At 40.1% G+C, this 26541-nt stretch overlaps 3 gene segments (V, D, J or C); all 3 read right to left on the reverse strand.

Annotated features, from left to right (window-relative positions):
- Positions 1-2761, reverse strand: part of LOC118679455 — a 39569-nt gene extending 36808 nt beyond the window's left edge. Inside the window, 1 exon segment of the V gene segment in view lies at positions 2688-2761. Coding sequence covers positions 2688-2733 — 46 coding nt within the window.
- Positions 2762-10270: 7509 nt separating this feature from the next.
- LOC118664045 lies at positions 10271-11551 on the reverse strand. The segment is given in 2 exon segments: positions 10271-10846; positions 11433-11551. Coding segments are annotated over 2 exon segments (423 nt in total).
- A 2446-nt stretch (positions 11552-13997) lies between these two features.
- LOC118664057 lies at positions 13998-15020 on the reverse strand. The segment is given in 2 exon segments: positions 13998-14605; positions 14765-15020. Coding segments are annotated over 2 exon segments (480 nt in total).
- Positions 15021-26541: the final 11521 nt, after the last annotated feature.

Consider the following 26541-nt stretch of genomic DNA (forward strand, 5'->3'; position numbering starts at 1 on the left):
TAAATAAAATCAGAAATGAAAGAGGTGAAGTAACAAATGACATCACAGAAATGCAAAGAAAAATACTTTGAAGATTTATATGACAACAAACTGGGCAAAATGGACAAATTCCTAGAAATATATAATCTGCCAAGACTCAGTCAGGAAGAATCAGAAAATTTGAATAGGCCAATAACAGTGGGTGAAATTGAAGCAGTAATCAGAATACTCCCAGTAAACAAAAGCCCTGGACTGAACGGCTTCACAGGTGAGTTTTACCAAACATTCAAAGAACAATTAACACCAACCCTCCTCAAACAATTCCAAAAACTTCAAGTGGAGGAAACACTTCCAAGCTCTTTTTATGAAGCCAGCATTAACCTAAATCCAAAATCATAAAGACACTAAAAAAAAAGAAATGTATAGGCCAATATCCCCGATGAACATAGATGCTAAAATCCTCAAAAAATATTAGCAAATAGGATCCAGCAATACATGCAAAAGATCATACATAATGATCAAGTGGGATTTATTCTGATGAAACAAGGATTGCTCAATATTTACAAATCAATAAACATGATACACCACATAAACAAACTGAAGGATAAAAATCACCTGATAATATCAATAGATGCATAAATAGCATTTGGGAAAATCCAACATTAACATATGATAAAAACTCTCTGCAAAGTGGAAATAGAGGGATCATACCTCAATGTAATTAAGGCCATATCTGACAAACTTACAGCCAACTTCATACTTAAGGCCAAAAAGAGGACATACAGATGGCCAATAGACACATGAAAAAATGCTCAAAGTCACTAATCATCAGAGATGCAAATTAAAACTACAGTGGGGCCTTGACTTAGGAGTTTAATTCGTTCTGAGACCGAGCTCATTAAGGCGCTCGTTAACTCAAATTACTCTGTCAACTCAAAGCAAAAAATCAGCTGAGAGACGGCTGGTATCTCAAAAAACTCGTTAGTCGGGACACTCATAAGTCAAGGCCGCACTGTACAATGAAGTTTCACCTCACACCTGCCAGAAAAGTTATCATCAATATGTTAACAAACAACAAGTGCTGGAGAGAATGTGAAGAAAAGGGAACCCTAGTGCACTGCTGGTGGGAATGCAGACTGGTACAGCCAATGTGAAAAACAGTATGGAGGTTCTTCAAAAAATTAAAACTGGAACTGCCTTTTGCCCCAGTGATCTCATTTCTGGGAATATATCCTAGGAATCTCAAAACACCAATCAGAAAGAATATATGTATCACTATGTTTATAGCAGCATTATTTACAATAGCTAAGATTTAGAAACAGCCCAAGTGCCCATCAGCAGATGAGTAGATAATAAGCTCTGGTACAGCCCTAGTTGTTTTGGCTCAGTGGGTAGAGTGTCAGCCTGCAGACTGAAGGGTCCCGGGTTCGATTCTGGTCAAGGGCACATGCCCAGATTGTGGACTCAATCCCCAGTCAGGAGCTTGCAAGAGGCAGCCAATCAATGATTCTCTCTCATCATTGATGTTTCTATCTCTCTCTCCCTTTCCCTTCCCCTCTGAAATCAATATATTTTTTTAAAAGCTGTGGTACATTTACACAATGGCATACTATGCAGCTGTAAAATAGAAGAATCTCTTACCCTTTGAGACAATATGTCAGACTGGAGACTATTATGCTAAGTTAAATCAGCCAATAGAAAAAGGCAAGTATCACATGATTTCACTTATAAGTGGAATCTAAAGAACAAAATAAACTGATGAACAAAATAGTGCATGACAGGGGGCGGCGCCCCAACTCCCCAATCGGCCCTGCTCTGAGCCTGAGCAGGGGCTGCACCTAGGGATTGGGCCTGCCCTCTGCCACCCAGGAGCAGGCCTAAGCTAGCAAGTCGTTATCTCCTGAGGGGTCCCAGACTGTGAGAGGCCACAAGTAGGGCTGAGGAAGACCCCTCCCACCCCTCCCTAGTGCACAAATTTTTCTGCACCGGACCTCTAATATATATATATATATATATATATATATATATATATATATATATATAATATTCACTGGTGAGGATTAACAAAACAAACAAACAAACAAACAAAAAGCCTTCCTGTGTCTTAAATACATATGGTATATGGAGGTCTATTTATTATAACTCTCTATTAATGTGCATACAATATTGTAAATTTGTATTTGATATTTTATAATAAAATGCACCACAGTGGATAAAACAGTCACAGACACTCAGCAGCCAGGCTCCTTGCTCAGAGTTTGTGCTCAGCTCCCCCTGCAGTGTCTGTCACTGTGTCACTCTGTGCACAGTAGTACATTGCAGAATCTGACTGGTGGACTGAGGCTTTCTCCAAGTGGAAGGCATTTGGTTGTTTTTGGTATGTGGCTACAAATCCTTTGCTGCTTCCCTTCTCGTTGACCCTTGTGGCTTTCAGGAGGAGCTGTGGACCTTCTCCGGGATACTGAACATACCAGAAAAGAGCAGGATACCCTGTGCTTTCATAGGAACAATTCACAGTCAGAGGAGCCCCTTCTGAGAGAGTCACTTGGCCTTTTGTCTGGGTCACCGAGTCTCCATGGATTCGTCCTGAGGAAAAATAAAAGAGAACTCTGTCACCTTGGGCATGGAGCTCTTCAATAAAATTAAAGTTAAAGTATTTCCTGACATAATAGAAGAAATATTCCATATTTAAGAGGTGTGTTACTTACCAAGCACTAAGAGCACCACAGCCACTAAGCCCAGAGAAGAGTTCATCTCTACAGCATCATCTAAATAATGTTCTTGACTCTTAACATGAAGAAATGCTGAAGTCACAGTGAAATGATAAATATACTAGTGAGCCTGTATTTCACACAGGAAATGTGTTTGTGTTGGGAAGCTGCACCCCCTGGCGGACAGAGATTGCAATGTTTCTTAGGTTACCACCCAAATACCAAGGTTCTCATCTGTGACACTGAGGCACATGTCAGTTCTCAGCTGCGTGTAGAAATCTAAACAATGACTATCCGAAGCTCTCAGGTCTTTTTTGTTGTTGTTCTTAAGACAATACCTGACATGCAAGTACTTTAACAGCGCACGCAGGGTATTCCTGCAGTTGGAAGATAGCATTTTTTTTTTTGAGCATGTTAATACAGTGCTATATATTCTCAAGTACCTGTTGTGGGCCTGCCTAGAATCCACTGAATCAGAAAGGATTTGGGGTTGAAATCAGAGGAAGTAATACAAAGTCTTTATTGAGTGAGTCTTCACTTTTCAGTATTGTACCCCAGTATAGAACAATGACTGACATTTATTAAGTGCCTACTAAATATTTGCTAAATTGAACTGAAATAAGCAGTCTTTCATTGAAAATTCACTACTACATCACATACAATATTTCCTCAGTCTTAAAATATAAACAATTGTAAGATATATTTTCTTTATAATAAAAAATTTCAGGAGAAAAAAATCAAATGAATTTCAGAATCATTTTTGAAGTATGAATCCTAGACAGAAGAAACATCATAATTGAAGTTAGATCATCAATAAAGAGTGATCTGAGATCAATATCTTAATCTCCTACTGTTTTGTTCATTCCAAAATAAGATAACTAAGCAATGTGAGTCAGGCCAGAAGTACAAGCCCTATAGTCTTACTGCAGATCTAGCATAAAAAAGGATTTCTACTTTGGAAATTAACCCCTTATCAGGTGTAACCTTGGTGAATATGCTTTCCCCTACACTGGGTTCCCTTTGCATTTTGAGGGTGGTTTCTTTTGCTGTGCAGAAGCTTTTTAACTTGATGTAGCCCCATTTATTTATTTTTCCCTTTGTTTCTCTTACCCTAGGAGATGCATCGACAAAATTTCTGCTATGTGAGATGTCTGCAGTTTTACTCCCTCTGTTTTCTTCTAGGATTGTTATGGTTCTGTGTCTTACATTTAAGTCTTTTATCCATTTTGAGTTTATTCTTGTGTATAATTTAAGTTGGTGATCTATTTTTGTTTTGTTTTTTGGGGCTTTTTTGCATGTACCTGTCCAGTTTTCCCAAAACCATTTATTGAGGAGACTGTCTTTATTGTGTTCTCTTGCCTCCTTTGTGAAATATTAATTGATCATATTGGTGTGGGTCTATTTCTGGGGTCCCTGTTCTGTTCCATTGGTTTATATGCCTGTTCTAGTGCCAGTACCAGGCTGTTTTGATTACAAAAGCTTTGTATTATAATTTGATATCCAGAATTGTGATCCCTCCAATTTTGAAATCATACAACATAACAAAAGACAAACAATCCAATTAAAAAATGTGCAACAGACCTGAATACATACTTCTTCAAAGAAGACATACAGACGACCAATAGACATATGAAAAAAAAAATGCTCAAAGTCACTAGTCAGCAGAGAGATGTAAATTAAAACTACTATGAGGTATTACCTCACACCTGCCAGAATGGCTACCATCAATAAATCAACAAACAACAAGTGCTGATGAGGATGGAGTAAAAAGGGAACCCTAGTGCACTGCTGGTGGGAATGCAGACTGGTCCAGCCACTGTGGAAAACAGTATGGAGTTTCCTCAAAAAATTAAAAATGGAACTGCCATTTGACCAGGGATCCCACTTCTGGGAATATAATCTAAGAAACCAGAAACATCAATCAGAAAGAATATATGCACCCCTTTGTTCATAGCAGCATAATTTACAATAGCTAAAATCTAGAAACAGCCCAAGTGCCCATCAGTGGATCAGTGGATAAAAAGTTGTGATACATTTGCACCATGGAATACTATGGGGCTATAAAAAAAGGATTTTTGACCCTTTGTGACAGCATGGATGGACCTGGAGAATATTATGCTGAATGAAATAAGCCAGTCAGAGAAAGACTAATATCACATGATCTCATTTATTTGTGGAGTCTAATGAGCATAACAAACTGACTAACAAAACAAGCCGGAAGCTTGGATTCATGGAACAGGCTGACGTATCTCTGAGAGGTTTTGAGGGGCAGATGGATGGAAGAGGTTAACCAAAGAACTTTTGTACATCTATGCATAACGAACAGACACAGACAATAGTGTGGGGAAAGCCTCGGGTGAGGGAGGGGCTTAGAGGAGGGGGACTAAGGAGGGTGGGGATTGGAGGACATCTGTAATACTCTCAACAATAAAAAATAAAATAAATTTTTAAAAATGCTTTCTATTACCAACTATCTGCCACATTTTGTGGACATAACTTTAATCAAATAATGTCCCCCTACAGGTAGACCAGGAGCTGAGGATTTGTATCAATAGCCTGGAACATAAGTTAGAACTCTCTTCTTCATCAGCTATCAAATTGTGGGAGATATACCAGCTGATATTCATCCAACAGCTGATAATACAATCAATGTGTGAGTGATTTTAAATGGCAGATTCTGGGATCTCCACAATAACTTCATGAAACATTTCCAGGACTGAAACCCACTAATATGAACATTTTAAAGCTCCCGTGGGTGGTTTTGCTACAGCCAGTCTGATACCTATTCATAAGATTTCATTTGTGGTAACTGTCCTAGACCAAAGTGGTTCTCAAAGACAGAGAAAGCTCTGGGATCAGCATGGGGTAATGTACCTATGACTACACGAGTTTTTTAAAACTAGTCATTTTTGCCCGGCCAGTGTGGCTCAGTTGGTTGAGCCTTGCCCCATGCACCAGGAGGTTCAATCCCCAGTCAGGACACATGCCCAAGTTTTGGGCTCCATCCCCAGTAGGAGGCATGCAGTAGGCAGTAAATCAATATTTTTCCTTCATAGATGTTTGTACTTCTCCTTCTCTCTTCCTCTCTCTGAAATCAATAAAAACATATTTTAAACAAATAAATAAACTAGTCATTTTTATTTTGATAGCAGCAAAAGCAAGCGCTGTTTTAGTTCTCTATTTATGACCATTCGTTTTATAAAACAAAACAAAAAACCTCTGAGGGTTATTAGGATAAAGTTCTAGAGAAAACCACATCTTTCTGCAAGGCCATGCAAACTTTTATCTGTAGACATGTAGATGGAAGCTTAGTTCAAGCTGTTTCCTGGAATTCTCTCCACACAGATTCAGATCAAGAGACTTCATGAGTCGTCTGAGTGAACATGTGACCAGTCTCCCAGATGTGGACTTAAGCAATTCAGGCCCAACCCTGCCTGGTAATCAGTTGGTTAGAGCACCCTCCTAATGAAATATGGTTGCAGATCCCATCCTTGTCAAGGCACATACAGGGATTATCCAATGAATGCATAAATTAGTGGAAGAACAAATTGATATCTCTCTCTCTCTCTCTCTCTCTCTCTCTCTCTCTCTCTCTCTCTCTCTCTCTCTCTCACACACACACACACACACACCAATCACTAAACAATAAATCAATTTTTAAAAAGAAATTCCGACCCAGATACACAAATTATTTTCCACCTTCTAAGATATAATGTCAGAACCTGCCACAAAATTATGCTTGACAGGAATTTGAAAAAGCAGCCACAAACTTCTATTCTGATATACAAGGAGAAAAACAAAATAAGTTGAGAAGATGTTGGGTTGAAAGTAAAGTGCACAGCACATGGGTATAGAAAGTTGTTATGTATACTTTTAAAAAAAACATATTTTAAAGCAAATGAGAACCTATAGGAGATTTATTTTGCATTTTGTATCACACAAGAAAACAAACAACATTAAGGGGAGATAGTTGTTACATTTTTATTTTAATGGCTTTTTAAATGCATGATTTTCATAAAAACAAATTGCACCTATTTAATGTAAACAATTTTATAAGATTTTTCATTTCTAGATACTTGTGGACCCATCACCACAATCAAGATAATGAACATACACATCTCCCCCAAAGTTTCCCCATGTCTCTTTGTAATCCTTCCTGCAACCTTGCTCCCACTACCTATTCCTGTTTTCAGGCCGCAGCTCTGTCACATTTTAGTTTGCATATTTTATAATTTTGTATAAATGGAATTATTTGTACTCTTTTGCCTGGCTTCTTTCTCTCAGCATAATTATTTTGAAATTCTTCCATGGTCTCATGAGTAGCAATGTTTTATTCCATTTTGTTGCTGAGTAATAGGTATTCCATCATCTACACTAATAATAGCCTAGGGCCATCACGACCAGGACAGATGATTGAACATTGGGCTCTTGGCCAAAGAGGCACGCAGGTGGGAAGGGTCTGTGGGCTCTGGGCATCTGGGACATGGCAGTGGTGAGAATGGCCTGTGAGCCCGGGGCCTTCGAGGTGCATTGGTGGTGAGAAGTGTCTTTAACCCTGGGCCACCGAGGCACAGAGGTAAGAAGGCTCTATGGGCCCCTGGCCACGAAGGTGCTTCAGAATTCTGGGTCTTGTGCTTTCGGGGGAGTGGCCTGCCTTCAAACTGGACCATGACAAGAGGGAGAAGGGAGCCTCATTCCTCACAGAATCCACTCTTAGGAGGAGGGAGTCTGCATGCCTGATCGCCCCTAACCACTCCGCCTGCCTACCTGCCCAAGGGTTCCCAGATTGCGAGAGGGTGTAGGCCAGGCTGAGGGTGCACCCCCCCCTCCTGGTGCACAAATTTCATGCACTGGGCCTCTAGTATAAAGATAAAACAATTTGTTTGTTTATTCACCTATTGATTTACATTTTCATTAGCCACTATTTGGGGTTGTTACAAATAAATCTACTATGAACATTTGTGTATACGATTATTTTTAAACATATGCTTTCATTTCACTGTGGTCAATACCTGAGTGTAGAATGACTAGATCATATGATAGGTGTACATTTGACTTTGTTTAACTTGTTTGTTTTAGTAGCATGTTTGTAGATACCATTAGATTTTCTACTGGACAATTATGATGTCTGTGAACTAAGATAGGTTTGCTGCACCCTTTTCAAATTGTATGTCTTTTATTGTTTTCTCTTGCCTTATTGCACCGGCTAAAAGAGCTAGTACAATATTAAATACAAGAGGTATGAGCCAAAATTCTTAAACTTAGTGGGAAGCATTCAGACTTTCACCATCAAGTATGACATTTGATATAGGTTTTTTGTAGAGGCCTTTTATGAAGTTGGAGAAATTTCCTTAGATTCCAGATTCACTTGGAATTTGTAATGGGGAACAGAGGCTGGATTTGTCAAATGCTTTTTCTGTACCTACCGAGATTACTCTCATTAATTGATCAACTGTTGATTATCAATCTCTTTGTATACATTATTGATAAATTGTCATGACAAGATATTTTAAAAAATATAACTCTTCCATTTAACAAATAATGAGACAAAGTTCCCAATTGCTTAGAAAGCAGTTTTTAATACAGTTTCCTCTGATAGCAAAAATCTGTTTCTTGGTTTTATTCACCACTAATTATTTTCAGAGAACATTTGAGAGAAAGCTTAGAGGGTAGAAAAATTATTCTTCAGCCTTTGAATTATCTTAAGACAGTATGTTAACAGGTTCTTCATTTATGCAAAAGGAACTAACAACAAAGAATTAAATAATTGCAGGTTTGGCTTTTTCACACACAAAAAAAGAGAAGAAAAAACAAGGACACAAACTGCAATTCAGGGGCAGACCACTAGGCTGTGTCTTGACAATTCCTTTTAGACCAAGTAGTAGACACTTGACTCGAGCAATGCACTGTAGCAAAGGTGTCAAACTCTTCCAGGCTTTTGTGAATCTACAGGAAATGGAAACTTCATACATGGCTAGTTATCACTCTCTTCTTCTGTTCCTTTAAACCTGCTTGTAATAAAGCAGCCTAGACCATAGTTCTTCAAATTATCCAGTATAAATTTCTAAAAATAATTTTATACCCTAAGTGTTGATATATGTATATACATTTTTCCACCAAAAGTTGGAAGAAACACAAATGCCCATCAACAGATGAATGGATAAACAAAATGTGGTATATACATACACTGGAATATTAGGCTTAAAAAGGAAAGAAATTCTGACCCATGCTGCAACATGGGTGAACATTATACTAGGATATAATACTAGATGCAATAAGTTACAATATGACCAATAGTGCACTAGTCCACTTTCATGAGGCATCTGAAATAGTCAAATTCATAGAATGAGAACTCAAGGGGTAGTTGCCGGGGCCTGGAGGGATAGGGGGAATCAAGTGTTACTGTTTAAGGAGTAGAAATTTTCAGTTTATCAAGATGAATAGAGTTCTAGAGATAAGATAGTTGTGCTTCTTGATCAGCTATGTAAGCGTACTTGATATCACTCAATTGTAAACCTAAAATAGTAAAAATGTACATTAAAATGGCAAAATGTTAATAACTTAAATATTTAAAAAACACTCCTTTTCTGATTTCTACTGTGCACATCTGCTTTCCAAATTTTATATAATAAAAAGGCTAATATGTAAATTGTCCCCTTGACCTGGAGTTCCACCAGGGGACAAGGTTGGCCAGCCAACAGCCTACAGCCCCTCCGCCAAGCCGGACCTGCCCCTGGTCAGCTACCCCATCCCGATCAGGGGCAGGGCCGGCCTGCAAACTGCCCCCGGCCCCTCCCACCAGCCAACCCAGCCTGATCAGCCCAATTTAGGCAGGCCTGCCATACCCCCCCCCCTCATGCACGAATTCATGCACTGGGCCTCTAGTGTAAATATAAGAGTGAGTACAATACAAGGTCACTTATGAAATACCCATTACCAATCAAACTATAAGGCACTAAGGCAATGGGGTTAGACATAGAAGGAGGAAATATTAGAGAATGAGGATTTTGGATTGTGGAGCACTGATAAAACAAAGAAAGAGGGCAAGGAAGTGTGCAACTGTGCAACATTATGGCAAAAAGCTTTTAGAATGGTGGTAAACTTAAGGACAAGAGTAGAAAAAAATAATTCACAGCCTGCTTCTTCACAAGGTTTCCCTAGAGCCACTAATTATTGATCATTTTATGAGTAAGACCGCTGGAAGACAGGTAAATCTGAAATGAGCTCTTCCATGCTAGAGTATTAATAAGATGGAAGAACACAAAGTTTGTCACATAGTAGGCACCTTAGAAAGTAAATGAGGGTACCTTACCTCAGCTAACAAATATAACTTACACTAACTCAGTGAACAATATAAAAGACCATAACGTAAAAAAGAGAAAAACAGAAAAATTCCATAGCCTTCGTTATTAAAAACAATGCCTTTAAAATAAAATATACTCAATAAATATTTATTGAACAAACTGATAGGAAAAATCTGACAATTTTACATAGTTTTACTGATTTTTGAGTCAGATGTTTCTGAATTTCTTTTCTCAATTCTTCTAGCTCAATCTATCACAAAATGGCAAGCTATTTATTGAGGCTGTTCTTTGTCTTTATAAATATTTTCAACCCCAAATTTTAAGAATATGGATTTTTTTATTTATGATAACTCTACACATGTTCCATGAACCTAGAGAGGTATTTTCATAGAGTGTTTTCCCTCTAACCCTACCTACACCTGTGCTGCCACAGCCCTTGTCGCTTCCTGTCTGTGATTACAATTCCCCGCCTTGGTCCCTACAGCAGGTGGATGCATGAACCAGAGCCCTGGGGTTTTGGTACACCTCCTTCTAACACGCCTCTCACTGTGGGCTCACTCAGGGCACAGAAATACACTGCTGAGTCCTCCAGCTGTGAAGCTGAGAAGACAAGGTTGGCAGAACTCTTTGCTTTCTGAAAATTCAGTGAGTAGCGGCCTCCTGTGGCATTTTGCTGGTTGTAAGAGTCCTGACGAATGAGGAAAATCATCGCCCCACTGCTGAGCTGCTTGTACCAGAATAGACTATAACGTGAATCACTGGTGTCATATGTGCACCCCAGATTCACAGCCTCCTTCTCGTGCACCAGTATTGCTTGTTGGCCTTGAGTTACCTTCTGGGCAATACTGGATCCTGAAAGAAGAAAATACAAACAGAAGCTTATGGGATAAGTGATGTGGGACAGAAAAAAAATATATTTATATATATATATATGTCTCCTTTTTCACCAATTAACCCTCACACTCCACCCCCCACCAGCCATTCCCATCCCTGGCAAGCCCCCACCGCCCCAGTGTCTGTGTCCATTGGTTATGCTAATATGCATGCATACAAGTCCTTTCTAACTGCCCCCCACACACACACACACACATACACACACCTCCCCTACCATTTGTCTCAAGATCTATTTTTGATCATCAAATTTTGTTGATCATTATATCCCACATACGAGTGAGATCAGGTGATATTTATCTTTCTCTGACTGGCTTATTTCACTTAGCATAATGCTCTCCAGTTCCATTCATGCTGTTGCAAATGGTAAAAGTGTGTTCTTTTATATAGTGGAGTAGTCTTCTATTGTGTAGATGTACCACACAGAAAGAATTATTTTTAATCTCAGCCAGCTTTCCTTCCCAGGGGACTCATAAAAGACTGACTGCCCCCCCCCGCCCCCATTTGTTATGTCACAGAAGACCCATTCCCACTGGGGCATCCTTACCTAGCCACATGGAAGTTATGACCACCCTCAGAAGACCGGACACCGACATGTTCAAGTTCTCCCACTTGGTGGAAGAGATCTTCTTTTTCTTCTTCAGTGTCAGGGCTCTGCAAGGTGAGGTGCTGACAGACGGAGAGAAGAAATGCTGAGCTGTGTGCTGCTGCTGCCCCAGAACAGGAAACAGGGTTTCTGGTGCAGACGTTGCTGTGGGTCACGTCGAACTTTCTATGCACTGGCTGAGAGTCTCACCCAACCCACACTGCCTTTTGCATTAACCAACTCTTTTTTAATTTTATTTTTCAATTACCCTTTATGTCCAATATTATTTTGTTTTTATTTCAGGTGTATAGTAGTGGTTAGACAATCATATACTTTACAAAGTGTTCTCTCTGATATTCTCAGTACCAACCTGATACCATACATAGTTATTACAATATTTTTTACTATATTCTTTATGCTGTACTTTACATCCTAATGACTATTTTATAACTATCAATTTGTACTTCTTAATACCTTTTCTTTTTTTTTCACCTGGATCTGTAACCACCCTCCTCTCTGGCACATTCCTAGGTTGCAGGTTTGATCCAAATTGGGGTCCCTACGAAGGCAACTGGTTGGTGTTTCTCTCTTACATCTATGTTTCTATCTATCTATCTATCTATCTATCTATCTATCTATCTATCTATCTATCTGCAACATGCTGCCCACACGGGACGGCAACGAGAGTCAGCCTCTACAGGTGGCTAGTTTGTGGGCTCAGAAAGGGCCCCACTGTGCGGGACTGGGTAAAGCCACACCATCTGAGCAGTCAGCACCACCCGGGGGAAAGCAAGCAATAGGGAAGCTGTCAGCACACAGTCTGGTTTTGCAGGATGGAAAAAGGCCATCATGTTTGCAGTGAATTGTCCAGCAAAGGGAGGAAACCGATGCTGCAGAGAAGGTTTAAAGTCTGAATGAGCCTCAGTATGTACTGACCCTGCATCTCTGACCAGAGGACTTCTTCTTTCATAAAGCAATTCCCATGTATATGTGATAAAAACAGTTAGGTCCATAGTAATTGTGCCCTCTCTCCCTCACTTCTAATTTGGTTAAGGAAGAATAAACCCATAAAACAAAAGCCATGCATCATGCATCCCTCTCCCTGTCTTCCAGGAAATGGACCAATCGACAGGCACCTTGCTTTTACTGGACTGGAGCTCATGGTTATAGTGAGGAAATAATGGAAGTCATTGAGGTGTTGCGCTACAATACTGGCCTTTTGTGTTCACATGTTATGCATCTGGTTTAATGTGATGCATTTCCTTATAAGAAAAAACAATTAATTACTGACAACCATAACTCTCCCAAGAGCAATTATCTCTCCATACCAGTCACCAAGTCTTTAGGGAGAATATAAGAGATCTTGAAAATAACCTACCCAGGGCCACAGGTGGGATAATTGGGAAATTAATGATTCATGCAACATTTTTCATTCCATTTATTTACCCATAACATTAAAAGAATTGACTTTTTTAAAAATGAATAAGGTTGTGGTTAGTAAAGTTTATTCAGTCGAAACATGAAGCTGAGGCAAGGAGATTTGTGGCAAGCTATCTGTAAACTATGCATTTATCTAATGCCTTTGTGCACTCCACTAATAATACTAAGGTAGCTAATAAAAACTTATAAAAATTTTCCTATATAGCCCAGAAAGAATCATAATGGTAGCAAAAAATTACAAATCAAGGAATAGATTTAATTGTCTTAAAATAACAGAGTTTTATTAAGAAAGACATGTATAGATAAAAAGAAACTATATTTCTTACATAATGAAATAATAAAATACACAAATTAGGAGTTTTGATCCTCACAAATCAATATATAAATTTAATTCTATCACAAAGCTTAAATTAAAATCATGAGTAAATACCAGAACTCACCTTTCTATCTTTAACAAACATCTACTGATTATCATGTGGGAAAGTTCGTGCTGAGTACTGAGGCTATACCAGTGAATAATATACAACACAATCTTTTAAATTCTATGAGAATATAAATGTGAACAAATATGTACAGAATTTTGTAAAAGAGAATTGCTTTGTGTGTTTAATAAGAAGCTCACTTTCTAAAATCATGTCTACCCTGATTTCCTCAAACACACAAATAGTACATACCATCACCAGGCTCTGAAAAAAATTCACATTCTTTTTAACAATAAAGTGGTCAGAACACATAGAAAAAACTGTCACATTTTGCCACAAATGTAGAAGAAAATTAATATAAATCTGTAATTTACTAAAATTTCTCACAGAACTATTAAATAGCAGGTGCTGCAGGAAAAGGCTTGATGAAATGGAAATGCTCAATTCAAGATATACAATTCAGTGAAAAATCATGATTCTAATTACACCAAAAATTGATGGAAACGTAACCTGTTAGCAAATATTATCTGCTTACATAATTATCAAGTTCACATTTTTTCTCTTACACATATTTTCTATAATTGGCATGTAATAATTTTAATCAGAAAAAATAATAAATGCTGTTTTCAAAACACAATAATTAAAATACCAATCATAATAAACATTGTTATATTAATGCTAAGGGATTTTTTATAGGACAGGAGTTTGAATGGCAAATATAAAGTCATCTTTAAAGCCTAAGTTTCAAACTTAAACATTACTAATTCACTTCAAGAATCCATTAAGCAACAAACATCCAACCATATGTTATAACCCTTTCTGGGTCATCTTGAAACTGACCTCTTATTAAGTGTTTTTATACCAACACACTATTTTCCACTTGCAAATAAGCAATAAGACAAATGCAGGTCTGTCCCAGGCAGAGGGGGCTGCCCCCTCGCAGGTTTGTGTACAGGATGCAGGTGCCTGGGAAGCAATGTGTACTCGCTGCACAGAAGTAGACAGCTGAGTCTCCAGGTTGGGTGGCTGCCATGTGCAGGGAGAGATGTTTGGCCGCCTTATTCAAAAAAACGGTGAGTCTTCCAGCTTGGTTTTTGTCCTTATTTGAACGAATGTCTGTAATGAACTGGGGACCTTTTCCAGGTTCTTGCTTATACCAAGGAAAGTAGTCAGAGAGACTGTCGGAATAAGAACAGTTGATAACAGCGGTGTTTCCCTCCTGGACATTCAGGGTAGAAGGATGCTGATCCACTTTCTCTCCATGGCTTACCCCTATGCAGAAAGAAAGAGTCAGAGAAAGGAGAACAGTGACCAGATCATTAAACTTTATCATTTTCTTTTTATCCAGTAACTAAGGAACCCTGAAACAAGCCAGTGTTGCTTCTAAAGAATATCCACTAATATATTGTTTCCCATAAGCCCTCAACTCACGGTCCAGCTGCAGCCACAAGAACATGAACAAAGCTCCAATGGACGTCTTCATAATTCTTCCCATTTAGGATCAATTGTGGACCTGCAATCACAGCCAGGGGAGCTACTGCTGTTATCAAGTTACCCCTCCTTTCCTCTGACCATCATAGGGGTTTCTCACATTCTACCCAGCCAATAAGAAAAAGACTGTGCTTCTGCCAAAGCCTGTTCATTCAGAACCCAGTAAAATGCACCCTCCACATGTTCTGCATCAGCACAGATGCACTGCCATCTTGTGGTTACATTCACAACTACTGAACTTGCTGTTAAATATTCTCTTACCCTGTGCCTCCAGGGACTCAAAACAGCAATTGGTCAAAAAAATTAAGTCAGAACAGAGAATACAGAAGAATATAGAGATCAAGGTTTGTAACTCTGCACACTACTGAGTCATTGTTAATATTTTGGAAAGAGTAAGATGCTGTTGGTATTTATTCTACAATGGACTGGGTTTATATCTTTGAAATCTGGAAACTCAATGGTTCACTCTCTTAAGCAAAAAAAATATATAAAATCTTCCTCTTCAAGCTGTCATACATAAACACAATAGAATACAACTCAGCCTTAAAGATGAATTAAATCTTACTTTTCCAACACTATGGATGGACCTAGATTGTATAATGCTAAGTGAAATAAGTCTGACAAAGAAAGACAAATACTATCTGATTTCACTTACATGTACAATCTAATGAACAAGAGAAACAAACAAAATAGAAATAGACCCATAGATTCAGACACACAGTTGTAGGCTAGGTGAAAAAGGTGAAGGGGTTAAGCAGTATAAAAATGGTAGTTATAGATTAGTCACAACAATGTAGATTACAGCATATAGAATATAGTCAATAATAGCGTGATAACTATGTACGGGGCCAGGTGGGCCCTTGAAGCAGCATGAAGACCACTCTATAAAGTATATAATTTTCTAAGCCCTGTGCTATACTTCTAAAACTAATACAAAATAATATTGAATGTAATCTGTAATTCAAAAAATTTTTAAATTTAAAATCCCTTCCTCTTTAGCTAAACCTGCCATCCTCATTTCTCTGTTATGAAGAAAAGCTCTTTCTAAAAGGAATATGTAAGGAAACGATTAGAGTTTGAGGGAGAAGATCATTGGATATTTCAAATACCTTCTATCTCAAAGTCAGCTCCTCTAAGCTGATTTTGCCTGCGACCTTGCTATTCCCAGAGAACTGATAGTACCAAAGTGAATGTTAGGAATCTTTCCTCAATTAATATGACTAAGTCTGCCCTTATATCTTCATATTAATTTTAAGGCTGCCAGTCATTCCTCTCTATGCCAGATGGTACAGTTTGAAATTCAATTTGCATTGAATTATTCCACATGCCAAGTTTAAACTTCAGGTTTGGTGGCTAGAAGTCTTTATCACTGGCTGTAACAGATAAGGCATATTTTAGTTTAATCCTGCAAGCTTTCTGCTCCCTTTCCCAAAATGTGAGTGCTGTAGCAAAATTATGAGTAAAATTTTATCCACAATGCAAGAATTGGTGATGTATTTTAATAAAACAAAATGAAAATTTCCATTTTGATCTTTCCATAAGATCTGCTATACAAGGAGCTGCTTAGAAATGCCCTAAATGGAACCCATATACACTGCTTCTGGGGATATAAATTGATGCAGCCACTATAGAAAAAATTATGCCTGTTTCGGCCCAATCATGCAGGAATCCCTTCTGCCAGTTTAGGGATTCCTGCATGATTGGGCGGAAACAGGCAGATGGACATTCCCTGAGGGGTCCTGGATTGCAAGAGGGGGCAGACCGGGCTTAGGGACCACACCCCCATGCACGAATTTTGTAAACTTGGCCTCTAGTCTTTCTCTATATATATAGATCAGTGTTTCTAAACCTTCTGAATGCTGTGACCCTTTAATACAGTTCCTCATGTTGTGGTGACCCCCAATATCATTGTTACAAATTGAACATAATTAAAGCAAAGTGATTAATCACAAAACAATATGTAATTATATATGTGTTTTCCAGTGCTTTTAGGCGACCCCTGTGAAAGGGTCATTCCACCCCCAAAGGGATCGCGAACCCACAGGTTGAGAACCTCTGATATAGATAGATAGATAGATAGATAGATAGATAGATAGATAGATAGATATGCCTAAGCAACCATAACGGCGAAACAACCAGAACAACTGGTTGCTATGACACTCACTGAGCAGGCAGGCAGGCGAGCAATTAGGAGTGAGGAGGCGGGCAGGTGAGCAGTTAGGGGCGAGCAGGCAGGCAGGCGAGAGGTTAAGGGCAAGCTGTCCTGGATTGCAAGAGGGATGCCTAGTTGCAGGGATTGGGCCTAAACCAATAGTCAGACATCCACAGAGGGGTCCTGGATTGTGAGAGGATGCAGGCCGGGCTGGGGGACTTCCCCTGCCCCCTTGCACAGATTTCATGCACCACACCTCTAGTATATTATAAAATTGTACACCTGAAATTTGTATAATGTGAATAACTAATGTCACCTTGAGAAGTGTAATTAAAAACACTGGCCAGGTGGCTCAATTGGTTGGAGCGTCATCCCATACACCAAAAGGATGCAGGTTTGATCCCAGGTCAGGGCACATATGGAAGGCAACTGATTGTTTCTCTCTCACATTGATGTTTCTCTCTCCTTTCCTCTCTTTCTGAGATCAATAAAAACATGTCCTCAGATGAAGATTAAAAAAATAAAAATAAATGACCTAAATGGATACTTTTGTTTGTAATATACATAAACACATTGTAAAATTTATAGATCAAAATAATTGATGATGCAAAAGAGTGTTCTATAACAGGTCACACAAATTATAACCTCTCATGTTGTACCAGCTTCAAAACTTTATTAATAATTTGAGTTCAAACCATTCACTTCTCCACTACAACCCTCACTGTATCCATGTGTGAAATGAGAGTATTTATTTACAGTGTTATTCAGTACTGAAATAGATAATATATGTAATAATCTAGATTGAGTGAACATCATTCAATAAAATTATTTTTCTTATATTTGGTATTTCTGGGAGAATAAGTCAAATAAAAACTTTATAAACCATTACACAGGCTCCTTCCTTTTGCCTTGAAAGTAGAACCACCTGCAGTAAACTGAAGAACTGACTCATATTCTTCTGCTTGTTCACCACCATGTATTTTTCAAGCCTTTTCCAGCAGACTAATTTGTATGTCATTTCTGTGCTGCTTGCAAGGCGACCTGCTTTGACAGGAAATTAGATACTGATATCTTTATCAGTTGTTTTAGTGGTTCCATATTAGAGCTTTTTACCTATAAAATTATTTCAGGGAAGGAATAAGGCCAAAAAAAGAAAAGGTGAATGACAGAGCAGAAGAGTCTAATTTTAGGACAGAAACAAGTTTTGGAACATACATTTGAAAACCCAAAGATGTGCAAGGCTAATGTGGGGCAACATGCCTGCCCGTGGAAGGGGTGGTGCTGCAGGCCCAGCTGCAGTTTGGGTACAGGCTGCAGATCACCTGGCAGCACTGTGCACTCGCTGCACAGAGGTAGGTGGCTGAGTCCTCCAGTTGGGAGGCTGTGATGCTCAGGGTACTGTACAGGTCCTTAGAATTCAGTGTGGAGCTTAACCTTCCACTGTGCTTTGTTCCTGAAGCTAAATAAAATAGATTGATGAGGCCACCCCCGGGATTCTGTCGGAACCACTGCATATTGGTCACTGTGGTAGAAAAATTGCACCTCAGAGTAGAGCTGGTTCCCTCCTGGAGGCTCAGGACTGAAGGACTCTGCTGCACATTCATCCCTCTCACCCCTGCATGGAAAGAGAAAAACAAACACCAATAATGCCACTGGGATGAATGATGCAGTTTCTAGACCTGTAAAATATCTCAAGAAACACCCAAATGGGACTGTCTAGGTCTAGGAGCTCTCCCTTCCCCAGCCCCCACTGTCAGCTGTGGACCACTCCCCAGCTCCCCATCTGGGACACCCGAACTCACAGCAAACCTGGGCCCACAGAAGCCCCAGCAGAGCCCCCAGGTGTCTCTCCATGACGTCTTGCCAAGTTGCTGTGGTGCCTTTGCCCCTGCCCTGGAGGGTGCAGGGTCCTGGACCAAGGCAAATGTTGTTCCTGCACTCAGTGTGTTCACCAGACTCACTGAGGACCAATCACCTCTCAGCTCTGTCATTCATCTTAACCGCAAACTCCACCCACAGTGGCCCAGTGAGATGGCACAGTCATCTCTCCAAAATTCTGGGTACAAACAGTGCATGAAGTTAAGAGGCAATATGTACAATTTATGAAGATATAAAACTTTTTGTTCCCTTAAAGCACTTATGTATGATAAGTTTGTGGTTAGTGTTTGAGGAAGGGGGTATGTTTCTGAAATAATCAATTTATCAGCAGGTTACAAAGAACCTTGGAGAGTCCTAGGAAGAGTAACCTCGTTTCCCAAATTGCATAGTTTGACAAAGAATTAGAGAATTCAGTTATATGAAAATTCTGATAAAGGATACTATCTCAGCATTTACTGTGTATTGCAAAAGTAAAGGATTTTCTTGAAATCAGGAGAGTTCTAGAAAACAAAACATATAGTCACCATCAACCTAAAAAAATAAGTCCAATTTGCTATGTGATAAATTAGATAGGTTTGTGATGTCCACTCTGACTTAATTTCCACCTCTTCCCTTCTCCTGTCCAACTCTTGAGCATCTTGTTGATCCACATGATGACTCTAATAAAACCACACTTTAATGATTAACTTAAATATTGTCCTCTCCTTTTTCTGCTATTTTTGTTCCTTATTTTTTCCTCTATCTTCTTCTCTTAATTCTTGTTGCACTTACTTTCATGGAGATATATAAAAAGGTAGTATATTTGTGATGATGCAATACTTTTCCGGGTTAGTGGGTTTTGGGACATTAATCCTAACAATTAAAAAATAAAAACAAGTTACAGAGGTATTTACTGTTGAGCTCCATGCTCACAACAACCAGTAATATTCTTACTCCTGTATTTCTGCTCAGAGAAACCCAATGGATTTATAAAGAATGGACTCCAGCTCTCTGATGTTACATAAAGTGGCAGAGCTGAAAAACTAAGATGAACTTCACACAAACACTGTCTCTTCCCCCTCCCCCCTCAACCTCTTTGCTGTCTATAATTTGACTGGCTCATATGCTCATTTTCCTCCCCTCTTAACTGTTCAACCTGCTGGGACCACAAGAAGTCAGTAATGAAAAGCCTAGAGTGCCCCCTAGTGGGCTAAAATCATCAATATAGAAGACTTCAGACCAGCTAACTCAGTAGTCACACAACCCCCAGCACCATTCACTCCGTGTTTTCTGATGAAGGAAATGCAGACAGAAAACAAAGTAACTAACTAGATTGCATGGGGATAATAAATGAACCATATACTACTTTTAAAATATCATTTTATGAAAATTAATATCTTAAAATACTTCAGTAAGACTCATGTTGTGCTCCTTGTTTTCTTTACCTTAATTTGAAATAAATACATAAAAATTCATTAAAGTTTTAGTGTAGAGGGAATAATTAACTAGATCTTAAGAATGTATAGTGAATCTAAGGTGGCTGCAGAGTAGTGGCTATTACACACATTTCCCCCAGTACTAAACCAGATTTATAACTAAATTATAGATCAATCGACCTGAATACCCAACTGAAGACCAGCTGAACAGAAGTCTTATAACCAAGGATTTACAGAAGGAGACTGGTAAGAAAAGCAGAGATGCACAAAGGGCTGGTTCCACACCCATGTGGGGCAGTTGAGAATCTGGAGAGATATGTAGCTGCAAAGGTCCCCCATGAGGAGCAAAGGTTCCCAACCCCATGCCAGTGAAGCAATGAAGCATAGTAACATTCATCTCGGGTAAAAACTGCTGTTGGACATTTAACCCTGCTATCCTGGCTTCTGTACACACCTGCTTGTTTTAACAATAGGGCAGTTACCTCAGTTTCCAGATTGAGACCTGGAAACTCACATAAATCACCCCATTATGTTGCCAGCCCACATTATGGTTTTACAAAGGTTATTCTCCTGTGCCTGAGAACCAGAACCACAAAAATTGCTTTAATTGCTTTAATCCCTTTTCCATTGACTCAGTGGCTCCAGGAATGTTCACCATTGACTCAGTGGCTCCAAGAACTAAAACTATAATTAATCTTTAGAGATAACTAACTTGCTCAATTTAGTTTCTGTAACAAACTGCTTTTGCAAAACTAGTTCCTCATTCCAACCCTAGGGATGTAATTACTGCCTTTGTGAGTTTTGCCTTTATAAGCCTAATGCTACTGCCATTCAGGGCTATGAGATTTGGAGAGCTAAAGCCCCCTTGTAGCCGCCGGCCTTTGAATAAATGATTCCTTAATTTGACTTCTTGACTTGGGGCATTCTTTCTGTGATTCTCGGGGTACACTACAACACCAGGATCTCCTGATCAGAGCAGTAGAGCCAGGAAGAGGAGCCGGCTATGAAAATCAGTGGGGATTCTTTCCACCAGGAAAAGGTTCTGGAGCCACACAGGTCAGTGTCTGAGTCTCCAACAAGAGCTCCTCCATAAAAAAAAGAGCACGAAGGTTCTGGCTGGGCACAACCAGCAGACTTTTTTGCCGGTTATGAGCTCAGCAGGGAGGGGTCACTAGGAGTTGTGAGGATGGGGCTAGTGCATCTCCTGTGGGCAGCAGCCCTAGTGGCACACAGAAGGGGGAGAAATTGCATCTTTTTCAGAGCCACACAATTCAATGACTCCCTGAGTCTCCAATAATAACTGGGTTCATCTGAGTCTCCTTAATTGTTCCCTAAGGCAGACCACACTGTGCCCAAGCTATAACAGACTAGGAGTCACCTAGAGACTCAGGTGCTCTCTGAAAGGGCCAGTGCACAGGATCTTGTTCTCAGCCACTCACAGGGCTTTGTGGGGGGGAGGGGGAAGACTCAAAACAAATGGATTCATACAGAGGGAACTAGGTTGCGTGGCCTGAGGAGAGATCTGGAGGGTCATCCCCCAAGGTGCCTGTGCTAAACCCTTATTCTGTACTGCTCACAGATGCCATCTTCCTAGGTGTCGCACTCCTACCCTTACAGCACCATACTAAGGGAGTGAACTAAACTAGTCCTCCTGACTTCCTGTGGCCCCACCTTGTCAAGCTCTCAGCCCTCAGAAAAGTCTGCTACAGCTTGGGCACAGTGTGGTCTAACAGCCATTGCTCTTTGCTCTGCCCTGGTGATTCCCTGAGACCCCACACCACCCAATTTACAACCCCACCCAAGCTGTGTGCACTGGCTTTTGCATACGAATCGCCTGTCCTTTCGCAGCCTAACCTAACAAGCTGCAGTGGGGTCAGAGAGCTCCAAAACTTCCAAACCCCAAACAAAGAGGAGAAATCTTCAGATCCTGCTGTAGCTCCTAGTGGGTGGGCTCACGCAGTGGCTGACTTTGCACCTCCTTGGAGATCCAGGAGCCAGTGTACCCAGTGATCAGATACCATATTTCAACTCCTCACATCCATAAATGACACACTCAAGAGGCAGCACCAAAGCCCCACAGAAGCAAGTCCTGCCCCATAAGGGTGTCTCCAGCACAGCAGTTCTTCCACTATAGACACAGCAGGTCCTCGCAGTCAATTGGCCTGGAGGTCAATTCCTTCCAGGGACACCAACAGTAATCAAGGCTTAACTACAACAAGACTGTGCATACAGCCCACAAAGGGGTGCACCAAGAGTGTCCACCTCAGGTAATTGGGGAGGCTGAGCCACTGGGCCCAATAGGACACCTACCACACAAAGCCACTGTATCAACTCAGGGAAGCAGCCAAAATGCAGAGACAAAGAAACATGTCACAAATGAAAGAAATGGAGGAAAGCAAACTACTGGATATAGAGTTCAAAACCAAAGTTATAAGGTTACTCAAAAATCTTCTACAAACCTCCAAGAAACTTAGTGAGACCTTCAAGGATCTTAATGAGAATGCCAAAAAAATGGAAAAGGACCAGTCAGAAATTAAGCACACACTGACTGAAATAAAGAATAATATACAGAGATTCAACAGCATACTAGAGGATCCCAAGAATCAAATCAAAGATTTGAAATACGAGGAAGCAAAAAACACCCATCTGGAAAAGCAAAAAGAAAAACAATCCAAAAATATGAAGATAATGTAAGGAGCCTCTGGGACAACTTCAAACGTACCAACATCCGAATTATGGGGGTGCCAGAAGAAGAGAGAGTGAAAGATATGGAGAGCCTATTAGAAGAAATAATGACAGAAAACTTTCCCTACCTGGTGAAAGAAATAGACTAACAAGTCCAGGAAGCTCAGAGAACCCCAAACAATAGGAATCCAAAGAGGACCACACCAAGACACATCATAATTAAAATGCCAAGAGCAAAAGATAAAGAGAGAATCTTAAAAGCAGCAAGAGAAAAAAAGTCAGTTACCTACAAGGGAGTATCCACACAACTGTCAGCTGATTTCTCAACAGAAACCATGCAGGCCAGAAGGAAGTGGCAAGAAATATTCAAAGTGATGAATAGCAGGAACCTGCAACCAAGATTACTCAACCCAGCAAAGCTATCATGTAGAATTGAAGGTCAGATAAAGAGCTTCACAGACAAGAAAAAGCTAAAGGAGTTCATCACCACCAAACCAATATTATATGAAATGCTGAAGGGTATTCTTTAAGAAGAGGAAGAAGAAGAAAAAGGTAAAGATAGAAATTATGAACAACAAAGTGACAACAAATACATATCTATCAACAAGTGAATCTAAAAATTAAGTCAATAAAAAAATCTGATGAACAGAATAAACTGGTGAATATAATAGAAGCAGAGGCATAGAGCTGGAGTGGACTGACAGTTCTTGGGGGGGAAGAGGGTGTGAGGGGTGTGGGAAGAGATATGACAAAAGTCTTACACCTATGGATGAGGACAGTGGCGGGGGGTAAAGGCATGGGGTGGGGTGGGCAACCGGGTGAAGGGGATCTATGGGGGGGAAAAAGAGGAACATCTGTAATAATCTTAACAATAAACATTTATTTTTTAAAAAAAGAAAAGACAGACACATAGGGAGAAGACAATCATGTAATGATGGAAGCAGAGCTTGAAATGATTTATCAACAAGCCAAGGATTACTAGCAAACAGAAACTAGAAGAGGCAAGGAAGGATTCTCCCATACAGGTTTCAGATGGGGCATGGCCCTGAAAACACCTTAATTTCAGACTTCTAACCTCTAGAATTGTGAGAGAATAAATTTCTATTTTAAGCCAAAGAAAGAAAGAAAGAAAGAAAGAAAGAAAGAAAGAAAGAAAGAAAGAAAGAAAGAAAGAAAGAAAGAAGGAAGGAAAGAAAGAAAGAAAGAAAGAAAGAAAGAAAGAAAGAAAGAAAGAAAGAAAGAAAGAGAGAAAGAAAGAGTGAGAGAAAGAAAGAGTGAGAGAAAGAAAGAAAGAAAGAAAGAAAGAAAGAAAGAAAGAAAGAAAGAAAGAAAGGAATGAAGAAAGGAAGGAAGAAAAAAAGGAAGAAAGAAAGAAAAGTCCAAGGAACTTCTGGGACATCAGACATAACAAAAGACACATCATAGGGGTAAAAGAAGGAGAAGAGAGAGAGCAGGGATCAAGAACTAATTTGAGGCCCAGTCATGTGGCTCAGTGTTGAGAGCCCCCATGAACCAGGAGGTCTTCATTTGATTCCTGGTAGGGACATGCTCAGGTTGTGGGCTCAATGCCCAGTGGAGGGCATACACGAGGCAGCTGACCAATAATTGATCATTGATGTTTCTAACTCTCCCTTCTCCCTTCATCTCTGAAATCAATAAAAATATTTTTTGAAGAAACAATTTGAAAAATTAGTGACAATCATTCTCTTGGGAAATCCAAGATAGTAGCAGAGTAGCTTGAAGCTGAATCCACTTGCTCTCAGCCCAGACCAATTTTTCAGCTAAACTGCAGAGAAATCAACTTAAAAACCCAATTGAAGTGTAGCTGATCTGAAATTTTATAAACAGGAGCATGGAGGAAGACAGGAGGAGACAGGAAAAGGGTGAGCTTCCTCATGCAAGTGCAACTGCTAGGAAGCTGGGAGAGGGGGGCGGGATATTGCAGCAGCAGAGCTCCCTACCCCTGGGATCATGGAGTCTCAGCCCCACTCAGGGATCCCAATTCAGAGCAACAGAGATTAGAAGGGGAGCTGGCATATCATCGAGCAGTGGGAATCAGTAGGGACTTGGTTAACCTGGGAGACTCAGACCACACCATCCCAGGAAGAAGCTATCCCATTGTTTTAACACCAGCCTTGGAAGTTCATCCCAGTCTGAGACTTCTGGAGGGGCTATGTAGTAACGCTCCAGCTGGCAGAGGAGTCTGCTCAGACACCCATCATTGACTTTGAGGGGCCCTCTATTCTTGTAAGATCTTTGGGCAGAGAGCTGGTTGAAGACAAGGCTGAGTTACTTGGGAAAGAAGATTGGTCTTGCCCACCTTCAGTGCACGGGCAGCACACCTCACCCACCTGCTGAACTGTTCAGTCTACCTGGACATGCTGTGTTCCAAGGCAAAGGGAAACAAACAGCACTGGGTTGAAAATCTGGGATTGCCCTGCCCAATCTGACAGCACAGGGGAGTTGGGCATCTGGCCAGTTCAGAGCCCCAGTGGACCTGGGACTTTCAGCCCCAACTTGCGGTTGCCAGCTACACAGAGATATTGGACTGCCAAGTGAGGATGATTTTTTGATCTCCTCCTGCTTAGTTAGGCACTGCAGGGTGCTCATGAACCATGCAATGCTTGTTTTCTGTGACTGTGTCTCCTAGCTGGGCTTCTGTCCGGGAGTTAGACAGGCATATGCTGAGCACTATGGCTGCATTATGGGGAAGCAGATTTGAGGTCAGTTCACACAGTCCTGGGAAGAACATACAGATTGTATGCACTACCAGAAATGGGAGACTGTTTGAATCATCTTTGGACCCAGATACCCTCACTGAGTGCCATTCCCATGGGAAAAGAAGAGCAGCTCAGAGTAGGGACATTCAAAGTGTGAGACCTGAGGCAAACCCAACCTCCAGACTTCAGAGAACCCAAACACCAGAGTACTAGGGCCTCTGCCCTATCCGAGATTTGGACAGGTGGCCGAGGGCCAGACTAGGACAGTCTCTAATACTGACTTTCATTAAAGAACCTGACAGGAGGCAGGGACTGGCACACCAAATGGCCAGCTTCAAACAATATCAGAGGAGGATCCAACATGTTTCACAAACAGCATATCCAGAGGGTGATGGGAACAGGCACAACAATCTGCTGAGGAAAAAAAGACCCTGCTTTTTTTTAATGAATTTTTTTTTACTTTAAACATATTTCATTGATTTTTTTACAGAGATGAAGGGAGAGGGATAGAGAATTAAAAACATCAATGAGAGAGAAACATCTACCAGCTGCCCCTGCACACCGCTTACTGAGGATGTGCCCACAACCAAGGTACATGCTCTTGACCGGAATCGAACCTATGACCATTCAATCCGCAGGCCGACGCTCTATCTACTGAGCCAAACCAGTTGGGGCACAAACCCTGCTTTTATCTTTTTAAAACTTTTCTTTTTTTTTTCTTTTCTATTTAAGTATTTTTTTTTGTCTCTCATATCTGTTATTTGTTTCTTTCCTTTTCTTCTTTTTTCTCTTTCCCTATTTTTTCTTTTACTATTCTTTATTTTATTTATTTTTATTTCTATTTTTCTTTTATCTTTCTTCTTTCCT

This window comes from Myotis myotis, unplaced genomic scaffold (genome assembly GCF_014108235.1).
Source record: "Myotis myotis isolate mMyoMyo1 unplaced genomic scaffold, mMyoMyo1.p scaffold_m19_p_1, whole genome shotgun sequence".
NCBI classification, from domain to species: Eukaryota; Metazoa; Chordata; class Mammalia; order Chiroptera; family Vespertilionidae; genus Myotis; species Myotis myotis.